This window comes from Elephas maximus, chromosome 26 (assembly GCF_024166365.1).
Source record: "Elephas maximus indicus isolate mEleMax1 chromosome 26, mEleMax1 primary haplotype, whole genome shotgun sequence".
Lineage (NCBI taxonomy): Eukaryota > Metazoa > Chordata > Mammalia > Proboscidea > Elephantidae > Elephas > Elephas maximus.
The window spans coordinates 39,138,590-39,154,632 of NC_064844.1; the positions used below are offsets into that span (position 1 = coordinate 39,138,590).

Consider the following 16,043-nt stretch of genomic DNA (forward strand, 5'->3'; position numbering starts at 1 on the left):
CCTGGGGTCTTAAACGCTAGCAAGTAGCCATCTAAGATGCATCAATTGATCTCAACCCACCTGGAGCAAAGGAGAATGAAGAACACCAAAGACACAGGCCCAAGAGACAGAAAGGGCCACATAAACCAGAGACTACATCAGCCTGAGACCAGAAGAACTAGATGGTGCCCGGCTACAACCAATGACTGCCCTGACAGGGAACACAACAGAGAACCCTTGAGGGAGCAGGAGAGCAGTGGGATGCAGTCCTCAAATTCTTCTAAAAAGACCAGACTTAATGGTCTGACTGAGACTACAAGGACCCCAGGGGTCACGGTCCCCAGACCTTCTCTTAGCCGAAAACAGGAACCATTCCCAAAGCCAACTCTTCAGACAGGGATTGGACTGGACTATGGGATAGAAAATGATGCTGGTGAGGAGTAAGCTTCTTGGATCAAGTAGACAGATGAGACTATGTGGGCAGCTCCTGTCTGGAGAAGAGATGAGAAGGCAGAGGGGGTCAGAAGCTGGCCGAATGGTCACAAAACTAGAGCGTGGAGGGAAAGAATGTGCTGTCTCATTTGAGGGAGAGCAACTAGGAGTATATAGCAAGGTGTATGTATGTAAGTTTTTGTACGAGAGACTGGCTTGGTATGTAAACCTCCACTTAAAACACACACAAAGCAGTGCCAGGAGCAGAACGCATCCTTTGGACCCTGGGTTGCTGCTTGGAGAAGTTCCTTGTCTGGGAGACGACTGACGAGAAGGCCAACAAAGAAAGCCGTCTCCTGGAGCTGACACCCTGAATTTGGACTTTTAGCCTACTTTACTGTGAGGAAATACATTTCTCTTTGTTAAAGCCATCCACTTGTGGTATTTATTATAGCACCACTAGATAACTAAGACAACAGTATTACAGAAAGTCAGAAATGAGAGGGAGTATTGAGGAAAATCAAAGTGGGTCAATGTTTTGAAAAATTATTTGAATGTCTTTGGGTATGACATCCATGCCCTGGCTTCCATGCCCCTTAGGGCCCACCATCTCACACCCGCACTTCCTAGGTTTAGATCACCTGTCAGGCCTAAACGCTACTCCAGTGCTCCCTCATTGTGCAGGCAGATAAACGGGTCTGCACACCCAGGTCTCCTGGTAACCAGACTGGGGTGATTTTCTTTGGAAAACTTTGGCTTCCTGCCCTTAGCACTGCAAGTATTATGAATTAGGAGGTAGGTAAAGAAACATTATTTGAGCTTCAGGTTTTAGTAGAAGAGTAAAGTTACATGATAAAACAGAAGAGGGTTGGAGGAGAGGCAAGGAAGAAGGGCAGGAAGGAGCTCAGAGAGATGAACATACCTTTAGCCAAACTGACATCAGAGGTCAGTTGCAGAAATGGGGTCATTACCATAGGGGTTTGATTGCTTGAGCTCTGTGGTGATTACAGCATAAGTCATAATGTGCTGTGTGGCAACACGTGCCCAGCCAGCAGACTCCATTATGATCGTTAACCCTATGGTGGTTCACTGAGAAGTGGTGTAGAAACTGCAGGAGGACCCCACTCTACCTGAACTCTTTCTCCAGACCCATTCCATTGTAGCAAACAAGCAGACAATGCAGCTGAAGCGGGAAACTCAGGTTCATGCCAACACCACATCTGCCGTGAAGTTTTCCCTGACCATCCCGGAGCTGGGCATCTATTCTTGCCTCAGTTCCTAGCACTCTGTCATTCCCCTATTAAAGCAATTATCTTATTGTAATTGTTTCTTTGCCCGTCTATCTCCCCACTTGTTGAGAGCAGTGACCGCCTTTTCACGTTCAAATCCTTTGCCTCTGACTTGGTGCTTGGCACATAGTAAGTCCTCGGTAAAAAGTTTTTGACTGAATAAGCTGTATGTAAGCCACACTTGGTCACTCAGAATTTTACCATGCATTGTTCCCTCTTAACTCCTAGTTGCTCTGAAGGAAGTTTTGAAAGGAGAGACATGGGGGAGGAGATAAAGAGCAAAGAAGAGAAATCATTTGAGAACTAGGGGCAGGCACGTCTGAGGGTGTCCTGCCATGGGAGGGGCTGTAGAAGGCAGCAGCAGTCGTGAGAGCCCACCTGGAAGTGGAGGCTCTAGGCCTGGGTCCAGAGACCCTGCCTGATCTTGGTTACACTCCAGAAAAAAACTCTTGGACTTTCTTGCTGTAGCTTGAAAGAGATTATTAATATGTGAGAGGAAGATTTCATGAGGTGTGACCAGTCCTTGTGTAACATTCTAGGGAGGAGAACTGGTGGCTGTGGTTAGAGGAGCAAACGCCCCACTGCTGCAGAAAACCATCCTCGACCAGCTGGCGGCGGAGGAAAGGGTGTTGACTGAAGGCAGAGAACGGAAAGTGGTAACTCTGCGAGCAGCAAACGCTCAAGTGTGCTCATGTGGCAAGGCCAGCAGGGCTTTGTTTTATTCCCCCACTAAATTTTCTGGAGCTTTCAGTGGAGAGATTCCTAAAATTCTCACACTAGATTCGCTCCTCACTTAGAGCTCAGGGGAGAGTGTGGTGTCCACTTTGATGCGTACATATTTTGGAGCCTTCTTTTAAAAAAAGAAGTCTTCCCCTTCAGCCAGAACCCTTTAACTTCTTTTATCCGTTTGGCTTTCACCTTCCATTTCAACTCTTAACAGGAGTTTCTGAAACCCTGATGATAGATCTGGAAATAAAGTTATAGAATCCAGTAAAATCCAGTAGTGGGGAGAAAAGTCAGTGGCCTGGGGTCCCCTCAACCTGTGAAATCTCTCCTTTTGACAGGTCCTCACCTCACATTCCTGAAGGTTTTACTTGTGATCTTAATTTAGAAATTAAGCTCTGTCATTACTGTGAGAAATAGGATCAGCAGAATTTGTGCCTTTGGTAAACTATTTTCATGATAACCCAGACTGCAAGTTTTTCACAAATTATTGGCTGTCTTTTAAAACCAACACACCGGAGGCAGAGAGAATTTCCTCGCACTTTGTGCACCTGCCAGACGAGGCTTAACAGTGTTCAAGTTTCCATATTTGACTCCAAATAGCAAAGCCCTATTTTTATAGACTGGATTAGAATCAAATTTTATTTTTTTTTCCCAAGAAAAGTGGCAATTCCCTCCCCTCCCCGCCCAAGAAAGAAAACTGCTAATGCTTACATTTTCATGTGCCTCTTCCAAGGGAAAATTCTCTCTTTACTACTGCCCTGTACTTTGTAGCTTGTTGCTCATTATTTCTTGTATTTCCATTATTCCTCTGTCTTCCAGACAATTCTCTTTCTTATTTTTCCTTAGTTTCTACTTGATACTAATGAAATTGGGAAGAATCTATGTATAACTTAAGAACAGCATGGATTTTACTTGTCTTCTAACTCCCCTCACCATCACCCAGCTACTAAAAAGGATCTTTGTAAAGTTTCCAAGACTGATAATCCTGATCCTCTTTTTGCTCCATAGTTTGGACCTTTACTTCTTTGGTTTTTGAAGGTCTTTCTGATCATTACCAATTTGTACTAGATCAAAGATGAGCTTCTTACTGATGAAGATGAATGTTTTTCCCATGAAAAGGATGATGGTGAAGATGAGGACATGGGTGAGTTCAGAACCAGTGCAAGACAAAAGGCAAAGGAGACTCAGATTTGATGTGGGTTTTCAAATATATGCATAACCAGTTTATTGAACGGTCTGAATCTCCATACAGTGCTTTGTCTTCAATCACCTGACTTAAGGATACTGTGTCAGAGCTCCCTTCTGCCTTTTAATGGTCTCTTGAGCACATTTCATAGCTTTCGGATCATGATCAAATCTAGCAAGGGTGACTTTAATGGCAATTCCCTGGCAAAAGAAAAGCTCCATTTAATAGAGGGTAGTAATTTTTTTTTCTTTTTAGTAACACTACTCATTTAAAATCCTCACGATGGTATTTCCTTATTCCTTACTTGAACTAAAGATCTCAAGTTGCTTTTTTTCACCTTCTTTTTGAAGCATCAGAAAGGCTGATGTACTGAAAACCTTCCTCCCTCCCCCACAGCCTCCACCCTTGTCCCCTTACTCTCCAAGTATCAGCTCACAGATTTCACACTCTTGGACAACACAGCTCTTCCTGAAACTTTAACATAAGAACAACCTGACCTGCCAAGGTGAAGGCCACATTCAGGACTCCAGCAACAGTGTATAGAAAAGTCAGAAGTTAGGCTGTTGCTGTGAAGGTGTCTCTTGGTGACTGGGACATCAGAGGAAGCCAGGATTAAGTTCAGGAACCGAGTTGATAAGAGAAGGATGATTATATTTTATTATTACAAAAGGGAGAAAGGCTTTTTTTTTTTTTCTTGTGTGGGTTCTAACAAGGAAAAAGCACAGTTTAAGAGAACACGACTTCAAGTGTGAAAGAAAATCAGTGATTTAGCATCTGCATGAAACGTTTGTTGCCTCCTTTTTTGGATTATCTTTCTCTCCCTTTCCCTGATATTTTCTCTCAACTCAAGCCTCTTCTGCCTAGAAATCAAAACGAAATTCCAGCCCAGCTTCTGGGCCTTTGTCCACACTCAGTGGCCCACCCCTCACCTTGTGCTCACACCCAGTGCAGTATGGCCTTGTGCCCACTGCTCTCTGAAATGGTGCTCCCCCGCACACCAGTGACCTTCATGCCAAATCCAGTGGGCAGCTTTCAGTCCACAGCCTATAGGGTCTTCTGCAGAATTGGGTGATGCTACTCATGTTTTCCTTCTCCAAACCCTCTTCTCTTATGGTTTCTGAGATGCCAGTACCTTTGTTATCTTCCTACATCTCTGGCCTCTCATTCTTTGGCTTCTTTTCTTGTGCTTCTCTTTCAAGCCAGAATCCTCCAGGCCTCTGCTTTGGTCTTTTCTCTTTTTACTCTACACCTATAGGTGATCTCATTAATCAGTCAATTTATAATGGAATTTATCATAAGAGTCCTTACAGTCTTAAGTGTTCATAACCCAACCTAGTGCCTTTGCTTAAAATGATTTGCACATTTACGGTACACATTTTTAAAAATTTTATTGTGCTTTAAGTGGAAGTTTACAGATCAACTCAGTCTCTCATACAAAAATGTATATACACCTTGCTATATACTCCTAGTTGCTCTCCCCTTAATGAGACAGCACACTCCTTCCCTGCATTCTCTATTTTCGTGTCCATTCAGCCAGCTTCTGACCCCCTCTGCCCTCTCATCTCTTTTTCAGACAGGAGCTGCCCACATAGTCTCATCTGTCTACTTGATCCAAGAAGCTCACTCCTCACCAGCATCATTTTCTATCCCATAGTCCAGTCCAATCCCTGTCTGAAGAGTTGGCTTTGGGAATGGTTCCTGTCTCCGGCTAAGAGAAGGTCTGGGGACCGTGACCCCTGGGGTCCTTGTAATCTCAGTCAGACCATTAAGTCTGGTCTTTTTAGGAGAATTTGAGGACTGCATCCCACTGCTCTCCTGCTCCCTCAAGGGTTCTCTGTTGTGTTCCCTGTCAGGGCAGTCATTGGTTGTAGCCGGGCACCATCTAGTTCTTCTGGTCTCAGGCTGATGTAGTCTCTAGTTTATGTGGCCCTTTCTGTCTCCTGGGCCTGTCTTTGGTATTCTTCATTCTCCTTTGCTCCAGGTGGGTTGAGACCTATTGATGCATCTTAGATGGCCACTTACTAGCGTTTAAGACCCCAGAGGCCACTCTCCAAAGTGGGATGCAGAATGTTTTCTTAATAGATTTTATTATGCCAATTGACTTAGATGTCCCTTGAAACCATGATCCCCAAGCCCCCTTCCCTGCTACACTGGCCTTTGAAGCATTCAGCTTATTCAAGAAGTAAACTACTTTGCTTTTGGCTTAGTCCAGTTGTGCTGACCTCTCCTGTATTGTGTGTCTTTCCCTTCACCTAAAATAGTTCTTGTCTACTATCTAATTAGTGAATACCCCCTCCCTCCCTCCCCAGTCTCGTAACCATCAAATATTCTGTTTAAACCATTTCTCAAGTTCTTGTAACAGTGGTCTCAATCTTCGTCCTTTTGCAACTAATTTCACTCAGCATAATGCCTTCCAGATTCCTCCATGTTATAAAGTGTTTCATGGATTCATCATTGTTCTTTATTGATGCGTAGTATTCCATGGTGTGAATATACCATAATTTATCCATTCATCCGTTGACGGGCACCTTGGTTGCTTCCACCTTTTTGCTATTGTAAACAGTGCTGCAATGAACACAGGTGTGTAGAGTACACATTTTTGAGGTTCCCATAGTAGAAAGCACTCCTTAAATGCAGATATCAAGTTTCACTGCAATACAACTGACAGAGCAGCCGAATATAGGCTACAGGAGAATGCAAGCAGGAGTAAAACAGAGACAGGATTGTGTGCTAGACACAGGTCCCGTCTCCAGCCTCTGTGGTCCGAGCAGGTGACATCTCCCTCACTGGCACAGCCATTTGGGATGGGTGGGCCCAGACCCAAGGGCAGCCAATTAGGAGACTGGTCAGTGACTGGTGCCTTGGCTCAGAACAAGTTGAGCCAATGTGATCTTCTCTCAGGAGAATTTAAACTGAGCAAGAGAGGCCTGAAGTCATAGTTTGCTAGTATGTGCTGGAGCTGAAAAATCATGAAAGGTCTTGCACACTCATGACCTGGGGCAATCATTATTGGCCACATGCCAGAAAAGTTAAAGGAGGAGTGAGTGGAGAACATAGACAGCAGTAGAGGCTGAGAAGTCACAAGAGGGTGACAGGAAGCTACAAGAGTGGCCAGGCTCGGGCTGCCTTAGTTCCAGTCCCCCCTCCCCCTCAACCCCCGGTACTCTATCAGTTGTTTCCGGTTTCTCCTCCTGAGCTGTCTTTCAGAGGCCCCTGCCCCTTCCCCTGAGCCTCACTGAGCCAGACTCTGTCTCTCATAGCCAGGTGGAAATCAAGATCTGCAGCCAGATTTGTGCACCGACCAGAGTCAGGTGCTGCAGGCCCAGCTAAGAGGCCAGTCGAGGGGCTGCAGGGAAGCCCAGGGTTGTGCCTGGCACTTGGGGCAGTGAAGCCTTTTGTGGAGCCTGCAGTGGTCTCCTTGGATGACCTCTGCAGAGACTTAGAGGCTGTGCTGTGAGCCCAGCGTCCAATAGCACTGTCCTTCGGCTCTTTTCAGTTTCACTGGGAAAGACTTGTACCTTGGCCATTATTAAACCAGATGCAGTGGTACATGGAAACACTGACGAGCTCATAATGAAGGTAAGGGAGACAAAACTTGCCCTCCACAACTGTCTTCATGTCTTCTCTAGGGAAAAACAGGGGCAGTGTGTCATGCAAGGGGATGTCCTGGTGGAATAAGGAGGCTTCTAAGGAGTTTTAACTGAAATTCCATTTCAGTAAATGAAAATTGTTAACTCTGATTGGGACTGATACCTTGGTGAAGAGGGTCTCCACAACTTTTAGTGGTGTCTATCTTTTTCTTTTACCTTTCAGCTAAGAAAAATGTGAATCTGGGCTTGACTTATCCTTTCACAACATTTATATGTATGTGTGTGTGTATATATATATTTTCTACAGATCCAAGAAGCTGGGTTTGACATTTTAACCAACGAAGAGAGAACCATGACAGAGGCAGAAACGCGGCTTTTCTATCAGCACAGAGCTGGAGAGGTCAGCTCATCTACTTCCATACATTCAGCACACTCTCATTTCTTTCCTTCAACATTGTGTTTATAGATTGGTATTAGTTTGGGAGAAAGTAGGTTATAATGAAGAACTAGAATATGGGCAGCAAGTGGGCCGTAAATTTGCTCTCAGAGTAATGATTGCAGGCTGTATCAGTTAAAGTTCTTTGCTTGTAAGGAAAAGATTTTGACTCTAACTTATCTGACAAAATAAGGAATTATTAGAAGGATACTCCATGACTTACAGAATTGAAGAAAAAGAATTACAAGGAGAGTTTAACAATAAGGTCTTGGGGAGAAGAGTCTGGTTGACCTAGCCTGGGTCATAGTCACGCCTCTTGGGTTAGGGGGGTGTGTGTGTGTGTGTTAGTGGGGGGGACATCACGGTTGTTAGTTAAATTAGGACCAAGTGGAATGGGGAAGGGTTGTTCCCCAAAGGACAACTAGGGTACTGTTACTTGAAAAAGGGAGAATGACTGCAAGGCATTGCAAAAAATAAATAAAAATAAGAGAAAAAAGTTCTCAACTATATTCTACCCCTTAGCTATCCAGTATCCATACAAGATTATATTTCCTGATACAGTAAGAGCCGAACTCAATGGGACTGCCTTGTTTTTCCAGGTCTCAAGAGTTTTCTGCCTTTGACAGGATGCAGTCTCACCACTTTTCTTTTGCTTGTTTTAGTGGAAAATATTTGAGTTTTCCTTCTCTGACAGGTCTCTGCCTTATATAGGTTTCAGCATTCACAGGTTTTACCCTGTATGGCCTTTGTAATAAGGAGCCCTGGTGGTGCAGTGGTTGCGTGCTTGGCTGCTAACCCAAAGGTCAGCGGTTGGAACCCACAAGCTGCTCTGTGGGAGAAAGATGTGGCAGTCTGCCTCCATAAACATTACAGCCTGGGAAACCCTACGGACAGTTCTACTCTGTCTATAGGGTTGGTATGAGTTGGAATCAACTCACTGGTTTTTTTTAGTCTTTTTAATGCCCTTGCCTAACTTAATATAATCATTCCATGTTCAATCAAAAATGAGTCAACCAAGTCTTTTCTTTTTGCCCTTAACTTATATCTGGGTTTTCTGCGTGTGTTTGGTCATCACCACCACCCCTCTCTGGGTCTTCCATAGCAGGGAGCGGTGGCCCGACAGGGGAGGTGCAGTGGTTGGGTGTCCACAGGCATGCCGACTGGTGGAAAGGTTGCTCACTGACCCCCTCCCATATCTTAGGTGGGATGGGCCTGGCTGGCCCTCTGCATGCCCCAGTGGCCCTGCCCTGGATCATTATCTTCCCTCCTGTGCCTAGGAAGCATTTGAGAAGCTGATACATCATATGTGCAGTGGACCAAGCCATCTCCTGATCCTTACCAGGACAGAGGGTGCTGAGGATGTGATCACTGCCTGGCGAACCCTCATGGGGCCCTGTGACCCCAACGTGGCCAGGAGGGAGCAACCTGACAGGTGATACCACCAGCTGTGGTCCTTTTATCCATCTCAAAACCCATATCCAAGGATGCTGAGAGCTCCACTTGATGTTCAGCCCCAGAACTGTGTGTAACACAGAAGGCTCTCTGACAGCTGGGAGGCCCCTTCTTTATTGTATATTTGGGGGACTATGACCTCTTTGTTATATGGAGAGACCCTAACATGCTCCCCTTCTGGTCTCTTCACCAGCCCTTTGTTGAGTACCTCCTGGGAGCTGCCTTCTTGCTGCCTTCTCTCTTCCTCTGCATTCTCTTGAAAACTGCTGCTGCATTCGGTCCTCAGCCGCAACAGTGGGTCCCATATATGGGTTCAGGAACACTTACAACAGACTTATCAGGAAAATGCAGATTCCAAGACCTCAACTAGGCCTGCCAAGTCAGAGATTCTGGGGTGGAATCTGCACTGTAGACTCACCCCTCCCTGCTAGGGTGTCCTGAGGCCCCCTAGCATCTGAGCACTGTTCTGTACTGGCTTGTACAGGCTCGCTTGGTCTGCTCCTTGGCCCTGTGACTATTTAGCCTGATGGAGCTGATGCCAAATCCATTGTGTCTTGGCTCTTGAAGCTGAGAGAAGCCCAGCTAACAGGAGAAAATCAGAAATTAGCAAGAGGCCAGGAAATTGCGATTGTACCCTGTAGGAGTAGGGGGCCGGGAGCATTCATCTACGAGGCAGCCTGGGCTAGTGAAAGGCAACCCAGGGTTCAGATCTTAGCTCACCACATACTTGGGCAAGCCCCTCTCTGAGCCTGTCCCTTCATCTGTAACCTGGGATATGAGCACCTGTCATGAGAGGCCATACAGTCAGGGTTAAGAATACAGACTCCAGAATCCCTTGGCTTCCTCTTACTAACTGTGTGACCTTGGGCCATGCTTTAATCCCTCAATTTCCTCATCCCAAATATGGTACTATAACAGGAGCTGCCTGAGACATTGTTGTGAGGATTAAATGCGTTAATATATGTATGAAACATTTAGGACAGTACTTGACACACAGCAAGTCCTAGCAATATCAACATTATCTCATAGGGAGAGATTACCTAGAGATTGTGAGATTACCTGGCAAGCCTATATAAAGCACTTGGCATTGTGCTGGTCCCTGGTAGTAATAATATCAACAAAATGGCAGCTCCTGAGATTACACCATTACTCACATGGCTTTAAAATGGAGATGATGACCAAGTGTCCCTCACAAGCTATGATGCAAATGAAACAAAACCATGGATGTAAGGCTCTGGCACTGTGCCTAGACATGGCAGTGACTGAATACACGTCAGCTGTCCTATTTTCACTGCTGCTGTTCTTGGTATTTCCAACAGAGGGAAAGCAACTTCACGGGAATGCAGAGTGCTGACTGATAGTTGGTGATCATGTTGCCACAAAGCAAAACCTTTCTTTTCAAATGAAACAATTGTTTCTTTCACATTTTGCCAATGTCCCAGCCTCCGAGCTCAGTATGGCACACAAATGCCCTTTAACGCTGTCCACGGAAGCCGGGACAGAGAAGATGCCAACAGAGAACTGGCGCTGCTCTTCCCCAGTTTCAAGATTTCAGACGAAGGGACAGAAGCCCCTCAGGGTAAGTCATCAGGCAGATTTGGTCTTTTTAAACCTGAGGTGAAAAGGAATTTGTGACTATGTACTTGAGTGTGTGTGAGGGCTGATAATCACTATTTGGTTACTGTCTTCAATCTAATAAAGTCCTGTTCTAAAAACAACCACCAAAAAAAACTAAACTTATTGCCATCAAGTCAGTTCTGACTCATAAAAAGTCAGTTCTGACTCATAGCGGCCCTGTAAGGACACAGCAGAACTGCCCCATAGGGTTTCCACGGCTGTAAATCTTTACAGAAGTGGACTGCCATATCTTTCTCCTGAGGAGCAGTTGGTGGGTTCCAACCACTAACCTGGTTAGCAGCCAAGTACTTAACCACTGCACCACCAGGGCTCCTTGTTCTGAAAATAGGGGTCATTATATAATTTCGGAGTCCCTGGGTAGTGCAAACAGTTAGCTTGCTTGCTGCTAATAAAAAGGTTGGTGGTTCGAGTCCACCCAGAGGTACCTTGGAAGAAAGGCCTGGTGATCTACTTTTGAAAAATCAGCCGCTGAAAACTCTATGGAGCACAGTTCTAGTCTGACACCCATGGGTCCCCATGAGTCAGAATCAACTGAACTACAACTGATTTGGTTACATAACGTTAGCGTCAGTCCTGAACTGTTTTGTGCTTTCACAGAGTAACAGTGCTGCATTTTAACACCTCAGTAAAATTTCTGCTGCATTCTTAAGCATGAACCTTATTTTGGGATTATATTTTTGTTGCAAAGATACTTTTCATTTTCCTTTGGAAACCACTGGGAAAATTGAATTGACTTTATGGAAGGTGCCTTCAAAGCCAGTCATCGACCAGTTGTCACCCCACACTTCCTGTGCGCTTTGCACCATGCTAATCCCTGAGGAGTATCTGATTCAGGGCCCTTCCCCTCCATATAGAGCTTTCCCAGACCTGGAAAGGTGTGCAGGGTCCCCACTGCACCCAAATCTGGGTGAGAAACTCAAAGGATCCAGAGATAATGTGATTTGCTCCATTAGGCCTAGTCCCTGTTGCTCCTGCTGTAGACTCACGTGTCTATGGTTTGAACCCAAGGTAAAGTAGAAGGGGCCAGGGAATAAAAATTCTGGCTGTAGTTCCTGGGAGAAGGCCACACACAGATCTACAATGGTAGTAAGCTATGTGTTCCCTAAGTGTTTGGGCTTTGACATATTTGCTCAAATGTTTGTTATGCTTTGGTCTCCTCAAGATCTCAAATCCAGTCAAGGAAAAACAGGTGGTCAGAGGGCACTGTAAGGTGGGGCAGGAGGTGACCTGTATCCAGCCCTTTTAATTCTTGTGCTACCCTATAGCGTAAGTACTCCCACTGTCAGCTGAGGAACAAGATGAGAGTGTGATGGAATTTAGGGAGTCATGTGATCATGGGAAGTGTGGCTGTGCTATGGATCAGACACAAGTTTATACCTCCTGTGCCAGCTGTTTGTCAGTCACCCCTTGCTCTCACTTCAGTGAGGGAGGCATCGCCAGGGCCAACATTCCTCTAGGGACCTGCCCTCAGAAGGATGCACTTTCTTATGTCCAGGGTTGTGGACACCCCTCATCCTTTTGGGAGGTGATCGGAAGCAAACAGGTGTAACTCAGGGCCAAGTCTGGGGAACGAGGAGGGTGAACCAGCTGAGAAATACTCGCTGGGGTATTGGAGAGTCGGGAGATCACGAGATTGGCTTTTTGGCTAGACTCATCATAAGGGGTCTCGGGTAATAATAAGCAAAAGGGACAATTCCAGAAGGACCTGAGGCCAGACCACATCCCGGAATAAGTGCACAGCTTTCTACAGGCACTACTTGAAGAACTACCCTCGTTGGGGTGCTGCTGTTATGCTCATTGCTTTGATGTCAGAGTCATGCGTTCTGAGGTTTCAGGAGCAGTGTTATTTTCAACTTACCCAGCACTTTTCCTGCGAAGAAGAGGCATTGGGGGTAGAGGACAAGGGCTCTGGAGACAATCAATCCTGGGTTTGAATCCTGACTCCAGCTGAATAGCCTTGGGAAAGTTATTTACCCTTTCTGGGCCTCAGTTTCCTCATCTGTAAAATGGAGATAATAACAGCTCCATTATGACCCCATAAGAACAGCGTTCCTCACAGGGCTGTTGTGAGGATGAGAGGAGACAAAGAATGTAAACCTTACTTGGCGCTTTGGCGCTTGACACATCTTCAGTGCTCAAGAAATGTCATTCATTCTCCTAATTCTTAATTTCTATGCGTGTTTATTAACACACATATTAGGACCCCTCTTTGGTGTCCCTCCCACCCCCACCCCTAACTTCATCGTCAGTGATGTAGTTAGGTCCTCTTTTCCTCCTTGTGGATGGTGGGTAGGGCAGAAGGACTTGGGAGGGTTGTTTCGGAAACCCTACAGCACATCTGTTGTCTCACAGGCAGCCAGGTCCAAGGAGCAGTGGGCCCCACCGAGTTGCTGGGCTTCCCCAAGAACGTGGATTGAGATGGCTGTATTGCTCTTCCTGAGCACATGATCAGGGGTCAGGCCACAGGATCAAATGTTAGTGCACTCAGATCTGCAGCATTAAGGATGCCTCCAGAATTGGAACTCACTCTTTTTTTTTTGAGCAACAATACTTTTTTTCGTTTAACTATCTTTCATGGGCAATGAAAAGATACACTTTCCTTTCTTATTAAACAGTATATTGAACATACACTAACATTTTTTGCTGTCTCTGGAATTTTTAAAAATAAATAAACATCAGTTACTGTATTCTGTTGTGACATGGTGTCATTTCAGGAGACACTGAGTTACATAGGACAATGTTTCCCCAACATTAATATACTTTATAAATTAAAAACTTTGAGATTAACTTGGTAACTATGAACTTGAAAACAGTGCAACAAGATTGGGCATGACACTTCCAGGCACATCGACGCGGAGGCAGATAGAAACCAGCTCTAAACACCTCTTCACGTTGCTGAATGGTCACAGGGACAGATGTGCCAGCCCGTGGTTCTCCACAGTCCAGGGCGCGTTCATAGAGCAATGCTCAAAGGTTATAGTTGGAACCAGGGTTCACCTTATTTTCTTGTAAACCTTTTCTCTCCCCTATTTCTTTGGTTTCTGATTTTAGATAAAACCTAATTTTAAAACCTGAGGACTCCTTGTGGGGCCAGGCTGCCTTCAGCTTCTACTGAACTGCCTGGCTTAGCTGCCTCTTCATGGTTCTTCTCTTGAAAGGAGGTTTCACAAAAACTAACTGTTATTACTTCTCTGAAGGTTAACATGCACAGTCACTCGCTCTTTACCAGTTTGCTCTTTGGTTTATTTGTAAATTCATCAAGCTCAGTTGTACTCTTTTCTCTCTGACTGAGAAAAAGACCATATTCTTCTGCACCATAGGGTAAATGTCAGCAATTTCCTTCTCATTTGCTGGTTTTCTCCAGGTGTTTGCTATGACTTGAAGAAGTTCGTAAAATGGGCAGGGAGCTACCAGAAGATTGTTCTTCATGGTTGCATTAATCTTTCTGTCAGCCTGCAGCACAAGGTACTCTGTGCCAGGCCCAGTGCTGGCACTGGGGAGAGAATGAGGCAGGATGCATTGAAGGTGGGACTAAGGCCTGTGACACTGGGTGGGTAGCCATGGTTCTCTGTCACTTCTGGATGGAAACACGCATGCCCGTTGTGCTCAACAGGACTTGGACGGGACCCTTACATTAAGTGAGGTGTTCACTGGAGCGTTCACTGACAGGAGATGCCTGGAAAGGTGGATCCCCAGTTCCAGACCCACAATCCATGGGTTATGCTCTTCCCTTTGAGAGTGGGCTTAAGAGGGGGATCCTTGTGCTCTGTGCCCACCTCAGAGCTGACAACTTGGAGGAGCCCTAGAGCCCACGCCTGGGCTGCCACACCACAGTGCTGAATGAGTACCTGGGGGCAGGGATGCACCCAGCTAATGGCTGTCTGATCTCTCTGGAAGCCAAGGATCCTCCATCACTGGCCAAGATGAGAGAGAGAGTGACCAGGGACTCCAAAAGCAGGGGAGAGAAGGGAATTGTAGGTAGAGAAACTGAGCTTGTGGGGGTGATGTGTTTGTGTGTCTGTGATGGCCCTTTAAGGCATCTAGGAAGTAGCTGGGCATGGCAAGGCTGGGGAGGGCGGAGTGGAAGAGGTAGTGACATGTGCCCTCTTCCCTATTACTGGTGGCTTCTTTTTTGGGGGGATACTGTGGGTTCAGCCTTCTCTGCCTGTTACATCAGGAATGGGGGGCTCCTGAAGGTGGCAAAAATGTCCTGACTATATAGGAGGTGGCTCCATGGCGGAGATGCTGGGCCTGGCCTCCCGTAACACAGCACACCAGGGGCTGGAGGATGGGCACCATGTTTGGCATTAAGGCCTCTTAGCTCCTAGGCATGACTGATTGACAAGGTGGCTGGCAGGCCCTGCCCCATAAAGTCAAGAAGGGTGGCTCCTTCCTAAAGACTGGCTCAGGGCCTCCTGACTGTTAGGCAGAACCAGAGCCAGGAGCCAGGGGCTGCAGAGACAGGAGGAACGGTGCCTCAGCAGTCCACTCCATGGTCCTTGGGGGGGTTCCCTCAGCCTTTCCTGAGGTCAGGTCCTGGACCAAAACTTTTCCCTGCTGGAAACTGACAGGTGCCTCTCTGCCCAGCAATCAGGTCAGGTCAGAGCAGAGAGGGTGGGACTGGGCAGACCAGCCCCTATCCCAGGTGGAAAGGTGTTGGGACCTATTTCTGTAGGCCATCCATCATAACCTAGGGTGGGAGTCTCCCTTTCCTCCCCTGTCTCAGGCCCCCACTTCTAAGTTTCTCCTGTGATAGTCATGAAAAAAGGCCTGTGTGGCCCTCCCTCTATTCACCTGGCCTCATGTTGGGTCCCCTCAGAGGTTCCCTCTACTTGCATCCCCTCTGGCAGCCCCCTGAGTGTCCTCCCCCCACACTCTGGGGCATGTGTCCTTGGCTTTCTGTTTCCAGTGAGGCAGGGAGATGGGAGGTGTTCTTTCCATTTAGAGATGGGGTAAGAAGACTGCACAGCCAGTGGATCATGTGCCAAACTCTGGACTCGAGTCCAGCAGATGGTGGCAGCGGAGGTGTGGATACCTGAAGGGGAACAGGACAGAGGAGGTAGGCCCTACATTAGGGAAGCCTTGGTGGCTGGGAGCAGGCATTTTTAAGTCTGCTGGCCCTCAGAAGGAGGTTAGGAGGGGGGTTCCCAGGCCACTGCGAATACTTCTGGGAGCTGGGGTCAACCGAGGGCCCGGCCTCCACTCTGAAATGCAAAGCCACTTCCCAGCCCCTCATTCACCAAGAGCCACAGGTTCCCAGGTTCTAATGTTTCCTAATGTTCTAGACATTTGGAAAACAGACTCGTTTTTAGAAG

General features: G+C 46.5%; 2 protein-coding genes across 7 annotated transcripts in view; one reads left to right on the plus strand and one right to left on the minus strand.

Moving 5' to 3' along the window:
* Positions 1 to 16,043, plus strand: part of NME9 (NME/NM23 family member 9) — a 73,860-nt gene that overhangs the window by 38,255 nt on the left and 19,562 nt on the right. For 2 of the 4 annotated variants that reach the window (XM_049870501.1, XM_049870503.1), the window contains exons 6-12: positions 2,240 to 2,356; positions 3,495 to 3,570; positions 7,109 to 7,191; positions 7,510 to 7,602; positions 8,916 to 9,070; positions 10,533 to 10,669; positions 13,081 to 15,989. In XM_049870501.1, the coding sequence (XP_049726458.1) occupies positions 2,240 to 2,356; positions 3,495 to 3,570; positions 7,109 to 7,191; positions 7,510 to 7,602; positions 8,916 to 9,070; positions 10,533 to 10,669; positions 13,081 to 13,145 (726 nt within the window). In that variant the 3' untranslated portion in view covers positions 13,146 to 15,989. Of the gene's footprint in view, positions 1 to 2,239; positions 2,357 to 3,494; positions 3,571 to 7,108; positions 7,192 to 7,509; positions 7,603 to 8,915; positions 9,071 to 10,532; positions 10,670 to 13,080; positions 15,990 to 16,043 lie in introns of those variants that run through there. The other 2 variants (XM_049870504.1, XM_049870505.1) reach the window with 2 other exon arrangements.
* Positions 1 to 16,043, minus strand: part of ARMC8 (armadillo repeat containing 8) — a 203,085-nt gene that overhangs the window by 3,150 nt on the left and 183,892 nt on the right. For 2 of the 3 annotated variants that reach the window (XR_007515555.1, XR_007515556.1), the window contains exon 22: positions 12,587 to 12,727. Coding sequence is in view for 1 of the 3 variants with exons in the window: in XM_049870498.1 (XP_049726455.1) it covers positions 12,724 to 12,727 (4 nt within the window). In the remaining 2 variants the exon portion in view is untranslated. Of the gene's footprint in view, positions 1 to 9,056; positions 12,728 to 16,043 lie in introns of those variants that run through there. The other variant, XM_049870498.1, reaches the window with a different exon arrangement.